An 18,134-nucleotide genomic window follows, 5' to 3' on the forward strand; every position below is an offset into this window, starting at 1 on the left:
GAAAAAGTACACAATATTTGATTTGATTGTCATTTAACTGACTAGGATTTTTATTTGCAAAATGTTTAGCTGGAGTTGATTTTGGAAAGGGCATACTAGATTTCTTGCCAACAGACTACAATATTCTGAATGCACAGACAAAAGCACATCTTTATAGATATCCCTCATACTGGTCATTTAGCCACTTGGCAGCAAACTTCCTATCCTTAAAAAGAAAATAATAAAGTAAGTAAAATAAAAAACTAAAAGACTAGGCATGGGAGATTAACATACAATCTTCCAAATACCAACACACAATGTAAACAAATCCTGTATGTTAATCTCTGACTATTGTTCAACATGAGAAGGGTATAAAACAAAAAGTGGGGTTTGAAGCCAGAAAGAAGCATTTACAGAAGTGCTAAGAAAGCCAGGAACAAGAAGGACAAAATGTGCTGAAGATGTGTGCTGGTTTTGGCTGGAGCAGAGTTAATTTTCTTCCCAATAACGACAATAGGGCTATGTTTTGGATTTGTGCTGCAAATAGTGCTGATAACAGAGATGTTATAGTTACTGCTGAGCTCTGCTCACAGAGTCAAGGCCTTTTCTCCTGCTCACATCACCCCCGAGGAAGCAGGGGATGCACAAAAAGCCAGGAGGGGACACAGACAGGACAGCTGACCTCAACTGACCACAGGGATATCCCACATCATGTGGCACAGTGATGGCGTTTGTCTTCTCCAGTCACCATTACACATGGTAGAGTATTGCTTTCTTGGAGATGGCTGAACACCTGCCTGCTCACAGGGAGTGGTGAATGAATTCCTCATTAGCTTTGGTTGTGTGCACAGCTCTTGCTTTACTTATTCAACTGTGTCTACCCACAAGTTTCCTCATTTTCACTTTCCTCATTTTCTTCCCAACCCCACTGGAAAGAATGAGTGAGCAGATGCCTGGGCCTTAGCTGTTGTTTGATATGGTTAAACCATGATAAGATGGGAAAAAGGAAACACAACATCTCTCCACAACGTTAGAACATGATTTACAACAACTGCACTTACCAGTATGAACCCTGTCTTGATGGACTGCATCCAAATACATCCGCATTTCATGTGCATCTTTAAATGGTACCTTATCAATTGTCAGAAAGCTGGTATCCTTTAGTGTTAGCATCAGGCAGCACAGTTTTCTGCCATTTGGTCGTAAGGTCACAGTTTTAATATTATGGCTTAACTGAAAACAAGAAAGTGACTATAAGCAAAAATCCAACTTTAAAAGGCCAAAATACTTACAAATTTAAACAAAATATTTCAAATAGACAGGATAAGAGAGACTCCCACCAAAATACTTTTCCTTGCTCCACTTCAAGGAAACATTAAACCTCATAAAATTAATACAATCTGTGACCTTGGCACCTGACAGAACTGTAAGGATGGTATCAATATTGCTCAACAGCCTAGAGTCCCAGATAAGCTTCCTGAAACTTGCTTTCCTACTGAGTATGACAATTGTAAATGTAAAGGAAAAACAACTTTATGAAGTCACATTTATGAAAACTTCCACATAAAGTGTGAAATACAATTTAAGATGGGGAAAATTTCAAGTATTAAACACAAATGTCTCACTTCACAATTTGCTCCCAGAGAAGAGAGATTTGAAATGGCTTAAACAATCTGAGGGAGTAAGTCAGTAAGAAACATGCTTAGTCTGTATGCAACATCGTGACAATTAAGTGGTATTAAAACTTCCAGGGTTATGGTTGAGCACAAAAATAATTTTAATAAGAGTTTGCGCTCCCAATGATGCCCCTGTTAATTTATAATAACCTTTTTACTTCATGCTAAGTCATCTACAAAAACTGGCGGGTGGGTAAAGCTTCTACTACTCATGCAGATTGAGAGTAGCTCAAAAAGACTGAGATAATAAAAGACACTCCATGTCCACCAATGGGATTTCTTTTTTTTCCATTACAATCTCTAGCTTCTTGGAAAACCAATCTAGATATAACAGCGGCTTGTAAGAGGGGCTGGAGAACCACCTCAATCAGAAACTAATGTTTTAATGGGAACATTACACTTTTGAAACACATTGTGCTTAATCCTTGTATTTTGGGTTAGGTTTTTTTTGTGAGCTGTTGGGATTTTTTAAAAATATAAGCTAAAAGTATCTTCAAAGACCTAAGAATTGAATAATAGGCTCCAAGTTTTTCATTCTCTCTTAAAACACTGAGCCCAGTGCAAAGAGATTACAATTACTTCACTATCTCAGTGCAAAACAACTCATTTAAACTCAAAATGCTGCCAGAAGACTACATCCATACTCTTTTAATGCACCTACTAGGACCCAGTCAGTGTCACAAAGTTTTGGCAGGTGCAGGGAAACAAAGTATTTCTCTTAATACTATCTGGGACAATTTAGTTTAAGCTCTGAAACATTTCTAAAACATCATCTGATAGAAGAAATTTGATGACACACCAGACACTGTAGAAAAAAAAAATATAACACTGGATCCATCCAAACCTTCCATTACAGAAAAGTAAAAACAGGCAGGGAAATCACCCACAGTCCTCTCAGAGCAGCTTGCCAAAAAAACTGGGAATGCCACTTCTAAAGCAAGATCATGGGGAATTTGTCACACCTGAAGTGGCATGCCAACAGCCTGGGGCTGTCTCACATGAACTACCCTCCAGCACAAGCCTCCTCCTCTTCCTTTGCTGCAGTGCCAGCTGCATGGTGGTTTATCACCCCCTCCACTAGGTCCTGCATTCAGTCCTTTCCCCAAATTTCTGTGAAAACCCTCCACTGTGCTCACAAAGATCTGACAAGTGCCAGACAGCAGACATGAGAGGTTGGGAACAAAACCTGCCCCTTTAGGCCATGGTTAGCTGTTCTGTAGGCTCATCCTCCCTGTGGAACCTCCCTTGGAGCTGCTGTCACATCACATCACTCATCCAGGCAGAAAGGAGTGTGTGAGAACAAGCACCCAGGGAGGGGAAGACAAGACTGCTCTCTCCTCAGGAGCAACATGGTCCAACAGCGGATTAAACCAAACCTGCAGCCACAGCAGCACACATGAGAAGGCAGAGACTCTTTTCAAGTCCACAGTAACACAGGTGAGAACAATCCACAGCTAACAATTTTCTCACAGTCTTGTTTTCAAGGCAACACTAGCTGCCAGATTCTTTGCTGAGACTTTTTAGCACACTAAGGCAGCAAACACCTAACTTTAAAAATAAACTTTTTTTCATAGCATCTGCACACAGAAATAAATGGCTCAGAGAACAGACTGGTGAACATTACTGATGAAAAACAACAGTGGCATGAAAAAGAAGCCAACATATAGATCAGTTTAGGCTGTTGCAAAATTGCTAAATAAGATTGGATTTCTTTTCTTCCAATTGCTCTTGGGTCATTTACATATTTTTAAAACAGGTATGTATTTCTTACAGAAAAAGCACTCTGCTTTTGATTTAGGGCATTTTGCACAAAATCTTGGAAGACTGATCTGAAAACAAATATATAATGAGAAAAATTTTGGCTGACTATTTCAAGAGAATCTTTAACAGTGATCTGCATCTGCATTTAAAACCTAAAACTGTAACAACTAATGTTCAGCAAAGTCTTGCAAAAGGCTACAGGTGTATTAACACCATTACCCTTCAGCTGGGGAAACAGCCAGTACAAAGTGGTCAGGATCTTCTAGATCCCTAGAGAATGCAAATGTGCCAGTAACAGAAAGGTTACAGGCTGCAAAAATCTAAAATGGGAGCCACAATGCTCTATACTTCTATAACTTTTCTCTGCTTTTTTGGTTCTTCCAGTTCAGTGGTATCTCAATGCCAACCTTGGTAGATCCTTTAACAATACGTGTAAATTATTTACTGGAGAGTTATACAAAGGGATTTGTGTTCAGGAAAGGAGGAACAAGAAACAGTGACAGAGGGAAATCTGCGGGATACTTAATAGCCTTGAAGGAGACAGCTGCTCAGAAGAGAGCACAATCCACCAAAAGCCTTAATGTCTGGCATACCTGAAATGTCGTTGGAACTCCTCCAACATTGTAGTGAACTACTAGATTCACTTTGTTGTCCTTCTCCACAATTTCAAAGCTCCCTTCTTTCCATTTTGTAATCCCAGTCTGCATGCTGCGCATCCGGACAGGTCCGTGCACCTTTAACAGAGCCATGCTTTCTCACAGAAAAGAGCTATCAAGAGTAAGCGTGCTCCACCTTAAAAACCTGGTAAAAAGGAGAAATGTGTAACTTGGCGGGCCAAATAATGGCTAAAGGAAGACGGAAGCATGGCTTGAACTTTCCGTAGAAGCTTGGTAGAACCGTTTGATTGTTTTTAAACACAGTGAGGAAGAGCTGTACAGCAGTGAAGGAAAGTTAAATTAATAAAAATCTCTCCCAGTATGAACAGCAGTGCACCGATTCCTTACTGCTGAAAGGTGAGCAGACACAATTTCAGACACAGAAGTCCTCAAAACCCCTTAACTTCAACGGATCTAAGGGGAAAAAAAAAAAGTGCCCGAGGAAAGCCAGTTCGAGATGGGAACCAAAGTTTTGGAGGAAGCCTAAGAAAGAAAACGAGCTCGTTTCTGACGGCGCGGGATCCGCGGCCACCTGGCAGGGCCCGGAACGGGGGTCTCCAGCTTTCCCCGCTGCTCTTGGCCCGGTAAAGCCACGGGCCCGGGGGCGAGACACAGCCCCAAGGGTTCCGGAAAGCACGGCGAAGCGTATTCCCGATAAAACCCAGAAGGAATGAATGGAGCGGCCCCTGCGCGCAGCCCGGGAGGCGCTGCCGGGGAGGTTCCCCCAGGCATCCCGCGCTCAGGCGCCGCCACTCCCGGCCCGGCCTGGCGGTGCTCCCGCTCTTCCCGGGCCTAGCCCCGCTCCCCTTCCACCTCTCACCCGCACAGGGACATGGAGAGCACGGGAGCGCCGCCCGCCCCGGGCCGGGCCGCTCTGAGGGCAGGCGGTCGCCGCGCGGCGGGAGGGGCACGCGGCCGGCGGGAGCGGGTAGGAGTCGGTGGCGGCGAGCCCCGGTACCTGCGTTCCGGCGCGTTCGGGTGCGTCCCGCGGGGCCCGGGGCGAGGCCCGGGGGGGCGGGGGAAGGGGGCGGCGGCGGATGGCGGGAACCGGCCACAGCAGCGCGAGACGGCGCGCGACGCGCGCCCGCTCACGTCAGCGCGGCAGCGCCTTCCCGGCGCGCCTCGCGCGCGCCCGCTTCGCGCGCAGGCCCGGCCCCGCCCGGCCCCGTCCCGGCGTCCCCCGCGCGGCGGGTGAGAGGTCGCGGCGGCACCGAGTCCATGGCGGCGGCCGTGACGGCGGCTTGAGGCGGCACCGGCTCCCTGCCCACCCTCCGACCATGCACAGCCTGGCCACGGCCGCGGTGAGCGTGCGGCTCCGCTCCCCGCCGGGCGGCGCTGGGGCGGCGCTGGGGATGGGGCCCCGTTGCGCGGGCCGTGCGGGGAGCGGGAGCGCGGCCGCTGGTGGCTGCGGGGGGAAGCTGAGGCCGCGGAGTGGCGGGGCCCCCGCGAGCTCCGTCCCCTCGGCATCACCGGCGGAGGCCATTTGGCAGCTGCCCAACTCCGGCTGCTGCCGTGGGGCTGCTCCGTGCCGGCGGTGCGGGCTCTGCTGTGGCCTGGCTCGTCCGGGGCACGGAGGGTTTCCCTGCTGGGCGGCCCGGCTCTGCCCTGTGTGTATCACACAGGCCTTCTCCTGCCCTTTGTCTGCCCTGCTCCCTCCCTGCGCCTGGGTGCCTCCTGTAGCCAATCAGTGTTTTAAGGTCCCTTGAAGAACCACTAGCAAAAGTATCGGTAAAAGCTGGTTTAATACAAAAGCAGAAGCGTGACAAAATTCGTTGATAAGGTTTGCTCTGCTACTTAAAAAGCACATAGAGGAAAAGCAAATAAAAGTCTAAAATTTATTAATCTACAACCAAAATAAATCCAAAACATTATCCAGAGAGTGTGTGGAGGGAGAAGAGCAGGGAAGAAAAGGATGAGGATAGGAAAGGGTGGGATAAGAAAAGGTAAAGAAGACCCTCCCGCTGAGGCACAAGGTTCAGAGTAGATCTTCTTTAAGAGACCTTAAAACACTCATCTGCTGCACCTCCGGGTGCCAGCCACCTCCTCTGCCCTCTGGGAAGCTGTTTTACTGCTGGCCTTGACTGCAGAGGGAAAGAGTAGATAGTGAAAAGCCCCTCAGGGCAGCAGATGCTGCCTGTTCCTACTTCCCTTTTGCCTCATTACAGTGCAGTACCATCCATAGCTGGTGCTTGCCCTCATCCCCCGCAGGAAGCTGCAAAGATTGGCTATGGATTCTCCAAGAAGGAGAAAAGGTGTTTCAAGATTTTTCCTGTCTAATACTGTTGGTAGGTTTTGCTTTCCTTGTGTGCAGAAGAAAGTCTGCCTGGCGGGGTTCTGTCCTGGAGCTTGCAGGATTTGTGTGGCTCTCAGGGTTCCCCAGAATTTTGGGTCGTAGAGGGAGAAGAAGAAACAGTCATGAAATAGGGAATTAGGAAAAAAATACATATTTCTATTTAAACTAAAACAAAAGGAGCAACTGTAGAGCCTGTGAAAAGCAGTTTATTCTGACTAACACAGATATTGGACATCATAAACTTAATTGTGTGGAAAATCTACTTAGTGTTCTCTAGGGATCACAAGTGCATGGCTGTGCTTTTAAGGGGTCGATGTATTTAAGCTTACAGGAACTGAAACTAGTGTGTCTAGAAAAATAGATGGAAGCTTTAGATAACATAATTATAACAGCATTATTGCTACACTGTTTGTCAATCCACCGTCCCACATAAAAACAAATGAGCTCTGTTCATTCTCCTTCTCTTTTTGAGCTTCAGTATAGAAGTTAGCATTACAATTGCACTCACAGTTGTAGGGGCACAAGAAATTTGGCAGGATCACTAATATAGTTAGAGATTTTAGGGAAAAAATTACAAATTGAGTAGGTGAGTTTCCTGGTTCTGGCCAGAACAGAGTTAATTTTTGCAGTAGACCCGAGGGAGCATAGCTAGGCCCCAGAGATTATTCTGTACCACCTCACATCATTTTTCAGGGAGGGAGAAAGGACTTGATTTGGGTTTGGGCTGGTGTGACCCAGGAAGCAGTTGGATATTGCTGGGAGGGGCATTCTGTGGGACGAGCAATAACTTCTCTTTTCTTTTACCCTCTGTCTCTAATGTTAGTTATTAGGTTTTTTTATCTCATTGCTGTTTCCAGTTCCTATCTCAACCTGTGATCTTTACCTTTTGTACCTCCAGTTCCCCTTTCCATCTTGGAGCAGGGGGACTGAGAGGGGAAGGAGGAAGGGAATGGGTGACAAATGGTTTGGAGTGGTTTCAGTGGAGCACTAAATTGGAGAATACCATCCCTAAACCACGGCAGTGAGAAAAAAGAGGATAGGAGGAAATATGAACAGCTAAAAAAGTATTTGAGCCCTAGAGTACAGGGACTGATAACACTGCATTGGCTTATGTATGAACAATTAAGTTAAATACAGTGGAAGTGGTTGGAGGAGAGAGAAGTCCCACAGCTGGGGAAGAGTCTCTTTGGACGTGACTATAAAATGGGATAAACAGAGGAGGGAAATTTTCGCAGACATAGAGAAGGAAAGCTGTTGGTGTCTGCCAAAGGTTTAGAAGTCTCTGTCCATCACTCCTGCATCCCTTCTGGGAATGCCTCTGCCATGTGGCTTCAGGTCTCATTGAGCCACTTGCAGTTCCTGTCTCCCCGGTATTCTCCTGTGCGGTGTCTTGGTGGTGAGCTGCTTGGTGACAGCGTTGCTGTCAGTGTGGTGTGGGCTCTGCTTGCATCTGTTGTGGGGAGCACATGGAAAGTTTCAGTTGGGGTTAAAAAAGGAAGAAATACAGTCCTGTTCCCAGCTGGGATCACCGTGCAGAGCAGGATGCAGAGCTGGTTGCATGCTGGTTGGGCTGGCTCAGGGCTGTGCTTGGCTTCAGTAACAACCACTACAGCAGTATTTGAAAAGGTTCTGACCTGGCTTTTGGAAGTGTTCACACAGGAGGTTTTAGTGATAGTTTTTGTCTTCCTCAAAATTTTGTATCTGCGTCACCAAACTCTCTCCTTAGGAAGCCTGCAGAGCATTTGTTTGCACCAAATGTTGCTTATGCCAGCAGAGACCGGAGACAAAGTTTCAGTGAAAGACTCCTGCCTTGCCTTTTCTACAGAAATTATGATACAGTCCCTCTTTTCTCTCTTCTTCCTAATTTTTTTTGTATTGAGAACTTGTTGGTCTTGATATTGTTCTTTCCCCAATGTCTCAAGAGAGGCAGAAGCAAAATCTGGATTTCTCCCAGGTAGTAGAAAATGTGTTTTGGCTAGGAATACAGATCTACCCTTCTCTGGGCTTATTTTGAACAGGAATCAAATCATCCTGAGATCTTGCACAAAGTCGTTGTTGAAAAATTCCCTTTTAGCTCCATGCATGTGGACAATGTACCTGGTATCAATTTGAGCCATTGGTAACAGCAGCTGTTCCTGGCTGTGGCTGGTGTCATGCTGATGGTGAAGTAGTGAACATTTTTCTAGTACTTCTATGAAGATTTTTCTCATGAGCACTGAGTGAATCTCATTGGCAGTTTCCAATGTCATGGGTGTTTGTGGAGAGAAAAAGGTAACCTCTGCCTTACTCTGAACCTGTGGAATCTTGCACTTGAAGCATGAAATAAATGCATGCTAAACACGAGTGGAGCAAATGAAAGCTGGCTGAAGTATGTGTCGTTCCCCAGGAGCTCTGTTGGCACAGATGGGCAGTAGCTTGGCTCTCACTGCTGAATGAAGTTACAAAGGTAGTGCTTGACAAGAGGATTAAAAGAGACTGTCTTAACAAGTCAGGCCAGGAAATAAAGCCTTGGAATTTCAAATAGGTGAAATACTAAAACTAATCTAAGGAAGGGGAGGATCCATAACCAGAACATCTTAATAGAGCTTTAGGTCCCGCCCTCTCAGTTGGGAGTTTCTTTTTCTGTCAGATTGTAGGAACAGTTTGGGTGAGAACTGGATAAAATATTTAGACTGAAGCTTTCCTGTCTCTCTCCCAGCCTGTGCCAACAGCACTGGCTCAGGTTGACCGTGAAAAGATCTACCAATGGATCAATGAGCTGTCCAGCCCCGAGACACGGGAGAATGCACTGCTGGAGCTGAGCAAGAAGCGCGAGTCTGTGCCTGACCTCGCCCCAATGCTGTGGCACTCATTTGGCACAATTGCAGCACTCCTTCAGGTGGGTCAGGCTGTGTCTTTATTCCATGGTGCGGCATCAGCATGTTGCAGAGCTTGTGCATCCATGAGGTGGATCTGGGGAGGAACTGGAGGGATCCCTTATCGCCATTGCTTGGGAATATGATCTTTATTGGATCATGTGGTGAGGGGAGCAGATTAAGGTTTGAATGCACTCCTGTGACTCCATGTCAAATTGACTGACCCAGCTCTGCCCTTGCCTGGGCAGCAAGGTGGCTGCTGTGTAACTTGAAAGTGATGCTTGGTGGGAGCAGACTGCTATCTGCTGTCACTGCACTTCCTTGCCAGGCAAGTGCTTTGGTGTAGTTTTCTGATATTTGTCTCCTTTAACTTTCCACTCTCTGTTAATTTTTAGGAAATTGTAAATATTTACCCATCAATCAACCCTCCGACTTTGACAGCCCATCAGTCCAACAGAGTCTGCAATGCTTTAGCTCTACTACAGTGTGTTGCATCACACCCTGAAACGAGGTAAGTGCTTCCAAGTTGTGTGAGTTTTCTGAGGTGTTGATATTGACACCTCAGCACATATCTTTGACTTTAAAAGCATTTTAACTCCTTTCTCTTTTTTTACTTGAGAAAAGTGAAACAGACAACAGAGCTGATAGATAGGCAGCTGCCTGCTGCTTTTTATTTGCTTGCATGGATTATCAGGATGACAGCTTTATGATCCTAAATGCATTGCATTCCTTGGATCATCCTGAGATCTTTCAAATGCTCAGAACATTGCGTTGTGGCAGCTTCTGAGAGGTCAGCCAGAGCTGAGGCTACCTTTCTGTTGAGTGTTGTTAAGTGCAAGGATCCTTGAGCTTATAATTATTTAGACAAGGAGCTTGGTTAGAGCACGGTGTTAATAATGCCAAGGTTGTGGCTTCTATCTCCATACGGGCCATTCACTTAAGAGCTGGACTCCACGATCCTTGTGGGTCTCTTCCAACTCAGAATATTCTGTGAAATCAAAGAAACTCCTTCAATTTCAGCTTACAGAATTTTAAACCAGGTGTTGAAAGGGTGGAATGAACAGGACTGTTCTTGCCAGGCAAGTGTGAGGCAAGGGAGCCATAGCAGAACCATTTTTGGAGTTCTCAGCCAGAGTCTGACTTCATATTTTCTCAATCTGTGCCCAGTCCATGTCAGTAGGGAAGAACAACATGTTGGTTCAGCCAAAATCAGTAGTTAAAACTCAGGAGGAAACTACCCAGAGATCCACAATCTCATGCTTCTGTTACCGCTGAGCAGCAGCATAGCTGAAGTTGGTTTTGAGCTGCTGCGGAGCAGTGTTAAACAGCAATCCTCCATGAGATGATATCCAAAGAAATAGGATAGCTTTTGATGACTCGTCTTTACATTTAAAGATTGAAAACTGAAATGGAGGAGTATTTTGGATGATTGTGTAAGAGAGCTTCCCTCTGTTAGCAGAGCAACCTCCAGCATTCCACCTGCAGTCTTTATTTTTCATTACTGCCAGAAGGCAGTGTGAGGACTCTGGGAGAAAGGTGTTGGTGCACATTTAAACTGATGATACCTAAAGCTCATCCAGTCTTTACTTCTGAGAGGTACTTTTCACAGGCATTGTGGAGGACAATCCTTGCCATTGGGAACCTGCAGGGTGAAATGCAGCAGTGAGTGTACAAAACAGGGTCTGGGTGGCAGGAGGAGGTAATAAGAACAATAGGTTGTGCTCAGTTTCTGGTCAGCTGAGGCAGGAATGCAGGTAATTGACAGATCAGGTGTTAGATTTTGTGCTGTGCCCAGTGCAGGATTTGCTTTATGCCTTTCCATCAGTGAATTTACTGTTACCCACTTTTGAGGAGCAGTAGCAATGGGATCCACCAGGAATAGTGTGAAGCTCTGGGTGGTGATGCTAGATTGTGCGCTCACTTTTTTTCCTTGTTTTTGTTTTCCTTGTTGTTCACATGGTGTGCTCTTTCTTTCCTACAGATCAGCTTTTCTGGCAGCTCATATTCCTCTCTTCCTGTACCCCTTCCTGCACACAGTCAGCAAGACACGTCCATTCGAGTACCTGCGGCTCACAAGCCTCGGAGTCATTGGTAAGCAGCCAGACTAATGCTGGAGCACTGAGCTCTTACTGAGTTAGAGCAGTTCATGCTGTGGGCATAGAGACCTGCATGACCAAAGTCAGAGGTCTCTTGTTACAGAGGTTTTCCAAGTCCTGTAGTATTAAGAGAAGGAACCGCTCCTCCTTTTCACTTACAAAAAACCCACTGAAATCTAAATGCATTGCCAGAAATATTTTTTTTTTGAGTACAAGTACCTGCAGACTTGTACCTTCACCCTCAGCCCTCCCAGCTAGGCATTGGGATGGGTGGGTGCAGGCTGGTCTTTATTTGGGTTTCTGTCATTGATTCACTTGGGTATATTTTCCCTGTCTTCCTCTTATCCTGTTTTTTTTTTCTTTCTTCTTCCTGCCCAAACCATTTTATCTCTCAATGCATAAAGAGTATCAAAATGCCTTAAAATGCATTTCTTCGTCCCAGAAGTTGCTGTGGGTGCCATGATGCTCTTGTATTTGTGTTATTACTGAGGGAGAGACAAGAATGCATCCTCTTTCTGAAAAATAACCCCCAAACCTATTACTTTTACCCTGCCAAAATTATTTCTTCTCCAGCCATGTGCTGCAACATGTCTAGCATGACAGTTGCTCTGCCTGGCATTCGGACAGAATGGTTTCTGGGGAGGGCAGAGCATAGGCCCTCTTTGAAAGGTGAGATTTTTTTGAAACAGTTTATCATTTACTGATTTTGGGTTTTGCTTTTACTTCAAGGGGCCTTGGTGAAAACTGATGAGCAAGAAGTGATAAATTTCTTATTGACAACAGAAATTATCCCCCTGTGCTTACGTATTATGGAGTCTGGAAGTGAGCTCTCCAAAACGGTACCTTCTTTTTTTGTTTTAATAAAGACACTTTGTTGTTCATCTCTGACTGACCAGGTAGCCAGTGCCCTGCAGAGCTCATTTCTCTGCTATTGCAAATGCTGGAACAAGTCTGAGTGGAGTTTTTACCTCCTCAAAAAACCAAACAGACCAAGACCTGAGGCTGCCTGAGTGGCCTGGCAGTAGCTGGCATCTTATGCAACCTGAATCCAGTCATCTTGTACACTCTGCTTTGTGTCCATCTCTTTTCTTTAGTCAGAGATACCAGGTATTGTGTACTGTCCTGCATTTTCTTTTGGCTTCTAACTTTCACTGAGTAAAGCATTTGCTACCTGCTAGAAAGCTTTTCAACTCTGGGGCTGAGTTGAAAAGAGGGCCACACAAAGGGTGTCCTTTTTCAGGGTAGGTAAGTTGTTTATATGCTTTGGTTTCTGCTTTCTCCCCATTCTAGGTTGCTACGTTTATTCTTCAGAAAATCCTCCTGGATGACACAGGGCTGGCATATATCTGTCAGACTTATGAGCGGTTTTCCCATGTTGCCATGATACTGGTAAGATTATTTGTTTTTAAAGTATTTATATCTAAAAAAGAAAAAACCATGCTATAGCAGTCAGCTTCTTCAGCAACTGTTTTACTGCTGTCTTGCTGGAGCACAGGATGAGGAAGGCAAATCATTCTTGGGCTAATTGCTTATGGTACTGTAGCTCTGCTTCCATGTTTCCTTTGTATACTTCTGGTTTCCATGTCAAGAGAACACATATTAGTTGTGATATACTAAGTCCCCAAGACAAAACAGGTAAACCTCTTCAGAGAAGAAAAAGATTTTCCAGAGTTGTGGGTGTTTCCAGTTGTTGGTGGGATGTGAATGGATTAGATTTTATGTAATAATGATCGCACAGATCATGGATCTATGTCCCATCCCTGTCTCTCACAACATGTTGAAAGAGCAGGGCAAGTATATATCATCCTTGTCCTCATAACAGTCCCACAGCTGACAGCTGTGGATTTTTGGGGCCACTTGCGGGGTTTCTATGTAGTAAGCCCTAGTGTTTGTCCCATCCACCCTCTGAACCCATAGAAACTCTTTGCACCCACAGTGTCTTTGACCAAGGAGTTTCATGGGTTTTCTGTTTGCTGCCTGGAATGCCACCCACATTTTTTTCCTTTCTGAATCTGACTCCTACTAGCAGCTGCAGGTGCTCAAATTTTTGAGTTCGAATACAGAGAGCAAACAAGTTCTGTCCATTCTGTGATCCCTGTAAAGGACAAGTTTGGGTACTCAAAATTTGTTCATCCCAGGAGTAATAGCCCCAGCTTGAGCTTGCCAAGGGGAATATAAATCTACCCTGGAATAGTTATTGCCATGCTTTTGTGTGTGTTTGTTTGCTTTTTAAAGAGTGGTCTCAGGAGAAGAAAATGCAGCAGTAAGTTAGGCACTTAGCAATGCTGGTTCTCTGACTAAAAATATTTTCATTAGGGATATTTACTTGTCTACTTTTGCAAATGTAAAGAAAACATTGCCTCCTATTCACCCACAAACAGCAAAATATGAATGATTTTGAGCTGATGTCCCTAGTATCCAATGTGGTGTGATTTTTGCATTCAAGAAGCTTTGATGAAAGTATATCTGACTTGGGGACAAAGTGAAGGATGCAATTAGAAACTCTGAGGTAGGGAAGGTAACCATGCTATTCCCAGATGTGAATTCTTCCTTGAACACAGAAGGATGTGGGTGTGTAAAGCTGTGTTAGCATGTGTAGTCCCACCATTGGGTGAAGCACTGGCAGGCAAGGTCAATATTCCATAGTGGAAGAAAGATGAAAATATTAACAGATTTTTTTGTTGTCTGTTTCAAAAATAAGGATTGTGTACTCCTGTCTAATGAGGGTGATGATTTACTTCCATGTCTTGATAACTGAGTAAGATGTCACACAAGTATTACATGCTTTTAAAAGAGCCAGTTAGTATTTTCCATCCAGGAACTCTCTGAGGAGCTTGTGGTTATTTATTTTGAAGAAATAATTGGTATCCTAGGCAATTGCTAAGAACAGTAAGCTTGCAAAAGGGCAGATGAGTGGGACCTGCTAATTGCTAACGACCAGGATATCGAAATACAGGTGAATTTGGCTAATGGGGAAAATGGTTAGTGCTAGCCAATGTAGTTTACAGGAAAAAAATAAACCTGTTGAGCAGATGTGATTGACTCCTAAATACAAGCCAGCAGTCTGTTAAATTCTTCAGAGCAGGTGTGTGAAGGCATCCACACTGTTTGCTCAGCTGAGCACGTTCAAAGGTGCAGCCATGTGCAAAGTCCTACTTCCTGTGGGAAACAGAGACTGGGCCAGGAAGATCTGTCTGTGCCTTGCTTCCCTGGAACAGTTTCACGAGGGATGTAGCAGAAAGGAAAAATACGCTGCTTGGATGCATGCTAAGACTGGATAAGGATCTTGCTACACGTGCTGTGGGTGAGCCCGGTCCTATGGCCTGGCTTTCCAGGGTATTGCTACTGTCTTAAAAGGATGTTGAAATGAAGGGCATTCATATTAGAACAGGGGGTGTTGCAGAGCTTGGGAGCACACCTCATGGTGTCAGTCAGCCTGAGTTTATCAAAGTGTTTGGAATGTGTCTGTCTTCCATGAGGGGGAAACCCCAGGTTCTCTTTAATCCCACAAAGAGTTGCTAAGAAGTCCTAGGAAAGTAAAAATTAAACAGAAATAAAATGAGCTTTCCCCGAGCTTCTGGGAGAACCCTTTCCAAGTCATGGCAAGCTGCTATTCTCAAAGGCAACTTGGCAAGCAGCACCAGGCTCCGTGCAAGGGTATCTAGATAAAAGGTAATGGGCTGTGCTGTGTGGGAAGCCAGAGTGAGTGATTTAATGATCTTTCCCAGTCTCTGGCGATTGTGAAGCTGTTCTTTTAGACACTAACTGGTGGCATTGGCCTCTGCCAAACAGGGTAAAATGGTCCTGCAGCTCTCGAAGGAGCCATCGGCACGGCTGCTGAAACATGTTGTCCGCTGCTATCTTCGCCTTTCTGATAACCCCAGGTAAACATTTTATGAGTTTGGGCAGGGGCTTGTCCTGTGCCCTTGGAAGCGCAGTTCTTCAGTTCTCCACAGTGCCCATCTGGGAGGAATGAAGGTTCCTGGTCTGTCAGCCTTAGCTCAGTGTGGAAGATGGGTGGGGTTTTTGCTTTGTTTTTTTTCTGACAGTCACAGGAGCTTCTATGGTACATGGGAGAAACAGTGACTGTTGGGGATTGTGGAAATTCTAGCTGTGCAGGTTACTACTGCCTGAGCCCAAATGTAGCTTGAACAAGATACAAAGAAGGGCTGAGGTGGAAGGTACACTATACTGTCCCTCTTCTTCATCAGACAGGCTGTTAGCAGTAGATGAAATTCATAATTCACAAAACTAGTCTCCTGCTGACCAGTAGCTCTGCCCAAAGCTGCTGGGTGTGTATTTGTTGCCTGAGTCTCTCCTGGCATCGCATTACTTTTTTGCTGTGTGTTGGAGTGCAGGTGTTGCTTGGCTGGGTTAGTGTGAGGGGTGGGAGCTGTGCTGGCTGGCTGGCTGAGTGCCACCTGCTGTGGTGCTGCTGCTCAGTGCTTTCCTTGTCTGGCTGTGGCAGGGACACCTCCAGGCAACGCTGTGTCCCCACTGGGGTTTGCTCCCCTCTTGCCCCTGTGAGTTTATTTGTTGGGCCCCGTTTCTTGTCTCTTGATGTAGGGCACGTGAAGCTCTCAGGCAGTGCCTTCCTGACCAGCTGAAGGACACCACCTTCGCCCAGGTCCTGAAGGATGACACCACCACAAAACGCTGGCTGGCTCAGCTTGTCAAGAACCTGCAAGAGGGTCAAGTCACTGACCCACGGGGTATCCCCCTTCCTCCGCAGTGACTGCTGGGGGAGGTGGGGCACTGGGGAAGAAACAGCTCAGGTTTACAAAGAACCAGGAACAGGTGACCTCTTCTGCAACAAACTGGGCACGCCAGCTGGCTGCCGGCCTGTCGGACCATCCCACCCAGCCAAAGGGCTGCTCTGTAGCAGTGCAGCAAGCCTCCGGGGATCCCAACACCAGCAAATGCTGATACTACAGCTTAAAAAAAAAAAAAAATCAATAAAAACAATCTGTATAGATCCCAGTCTCTCCGGGAGGCTTGGGTGGCATCTCTTCCCCCACCTCCAGGCAGGGGATAGTGCAGATGTCCACTCTTCCAGCAAACTCAGCCTCCGCCCTAGTGGTGCATGACAGCAGGTATGTGCGCCACGTCCCTCCAGTTCCTTGTCACTTCTTGTTTACATGTCTGTTTAGATGAGTGAACTGAATAAAAGCTGATCCAGTTTTATCCCCTCCTAATACTGCTACTCAGCTGCAGGTAGCCCAGGGACAGCTTTTTTCCCTGCCAGCACATCCTTGCTCCTGGCTCTGCATCCATCTGGCGCAGTGAGCTCTCTTCCTTTCCTTTGGTGTGTGGAGGAAGTGGCTGCAGCCAGGCCACTGCAGTGCTTGCCCCAAGAGGAGGGGTGGATAATTGCGATGAACCCATGCGTCACAAGGTTGCTTCCCAGGGCTCAGGGAAAGAAGACGGCAGGATTGTGCCTCTTGTGCTGTAGTGCGCTCCTACAGCTGACCAGCGGCCAGAGGCTGATGTGTGCTGGCCTCTCATCTAGACCTGGGAAGGCTGCTGACTGGCTTATCACATGGAGCTCAATGTGAGGGCACCTGCCTTGAGGCGGTGGGCAGGCCACCGACTGATCCCCTGCTGCCTGCAGGCTCCAGGTATGCTGCCTTCTGCACCCGCTGCTGGCCACCAGGCGCCTCTCAGTCCTGTCCCCTCCCTTCCCCCCCTCCTTGCGCTCCAGGTGCATCCATTTCAGCTTTGAAACCTGCCTTGGCATCCGCCACGGCCCCACTGCAATTAAACTGGACCAGCAGCCACTTACCTGCCGCCTCTGTGCCGAGGGGCTAATGTGGCCGCAGAGGGCTCTTGGAAGCAGTGGAGGAGCTCCCAGGCTCTGCGGCAGCAAAGCGTGCTCTTGGCTGCAGGCAAGCCTGGACAGCTACTTAATTTCTCCCCCCTCTTCGAGTAGCCCATTTTGCTGATCATCTGCAGTGTCGTGCCAACAGTGTCTTAAATCCCACCATTTCCCTTCCCTCCTCCTCTCACAGCCTTGCATAACAAGGGCAGAGCATAGCTCTTCCTTGCCCTCGGGTTCCTGTTTTATAACCATTGCCTTTTCCCTCCTTTTCACCCTGACCTTGCCGGGGTGTGAAAATGCTTCTGTTTGGTTGATTGTTTTTTTTTTTTTAAATTCGGATTAATAAATAATAAAACCCCAGCCAGCAGAGCTTGGTCCTGGTCTGGTCTCTCGCGGGGGTGGTGGGGGCAAGCGCTGCGGTGGGGGTTTATTACAGATGGGAGGAAGGGCGGGCTGTGCCGTGTTGGGGATATGAGCTGGAAAGAGTGGCTTTTCCCAGTGGGAGCTGGCTATGTCCCTGTGGCGCGGCGCCGCATCTCTTCTGGGGCAGGTAGCGTGGAGGGGACACTGCTCTGTTCTGCTTTGCGGGAAGGCAGAGAGCCTGCCAGGGAGAGAGCATTCGCTGCCTCCCTGAAGCATCTTTGCAAGCGCGGCCGCGCTCCCCCGGCGTCCAGGTGTGTTAGAGCATCGCCCACCCGAAAGTTCAGTCCCTGCTCCGCACCCTTTGCCCCCAGCTCGGCCTGCCCCAAGGCTGCCTCAGCTTGGATCCCCGTGGGTGCAAGCGGCTCCGGGGACAGACAGGCTCAACCGGAGGATAAGAATGGGGGGCTCGAACCTAAACGAGGGACGCCACAGGACGCTCTCAGCCCTGCCGGCCCCTCCACTGTCTTCTTTACCCGCCCCCCCCGCTCCGCCTCGGGAGTGGCGTGACCTTAATCCGAAGCGACCTTGAGAGGCAGCGGCTGCGGGGCGTGCGGGGGCCGGGGGCGTCCCGCGGGGG

General features: G+C 47.1%; 2 protein-coding genes across 3 annotated transcripts in view; one reads left to right on the top strand and one right to left on the bottom strand.

The window, feature by feature from the left end:
• USP37 (ubiquitin specific peptidase 37) overlaps positions 1 to 5,145 on the bottom strand; it is a 34,805-nt gene extending 29,660 nt beyond the window's left edge. The window contains exons 1-3 of the mRNA XM_058839900.1: positions 5,031 to 5,145; positions 4,010 to 4,217; positions 1,041 to 1,212 (exon numbers count right to left, since the gene is read on the bottom strand). Of these exons, the coding sequence (XP_058695883.1) occupies positions 1,041 to 1,212; positions 4,010 to 4,165 (328 nt within the window). The 5' untranslated portion in view covers positions 4,166 to 4,217; positions 5,031 to 5,145. The remainder of the gene's footprint in view (positions 1 to 1,040; positions 1,213 to 4,009; positions 4,218 to 5,030) is intronic.
• A 92-nt stretch (positions 5,146 to 5,237) lies between these two features.
• Positions 5,238 to 17,495, top strand: CNOT9 (CCR4-NOT transcription complex subunit 9). 2 transcript variants are annotated; one of them, XM_058840121.1, is made up of 8 exons: positions 5,238 to 5,373; positions 9,064 to 9,243; positions 9,616 to 9,731; positions 11,202 to 11,311; positions 12,046 to 12,155; positions 12,607 to 12,705; positions 15,109 to 15,200; positions 15,883 to 17,495. In XM_058840121.1, the coding sequence occupies exons 1-8, from the start codon at positions 5,350 to 5,352 to the stop codon at positions 16,049 to 16,051; spliced, it is 900 nt and encodes a 299-aa protein (XP_058696104.1). In that variant the 5' UTR covers positions 5,238 to 5,349; the 3' UTR covers positions 16,052 to 17,495. The 2 variants fall into 2 exon arrangements, with proteins under 2 accessions (XP_058696104.1, XP_058696103.1); XM_058840120.1 differs by having other exon boundaries at positions 15,109 to 15,199; positions 15,876 to 17,495.
• The last annotated feature ends 639 nt before the right edge of the window (positions 17,496 to 18,134 follow it).

Source organism: Poecile atricapillus, chromosome 5 (assembly GCF_030490865.1).
Source record: "Poecile atricapillus isolate bPoeAtr1 chromosome 5, bPoeAtr1.hap1, whole genome shotgun sequence".
Lineage (NCBI taxonomy): Eukaryota > Metazoa > Chordata > Aves > Passeriformes > Paridae > Poecile > Poecile atricapillus.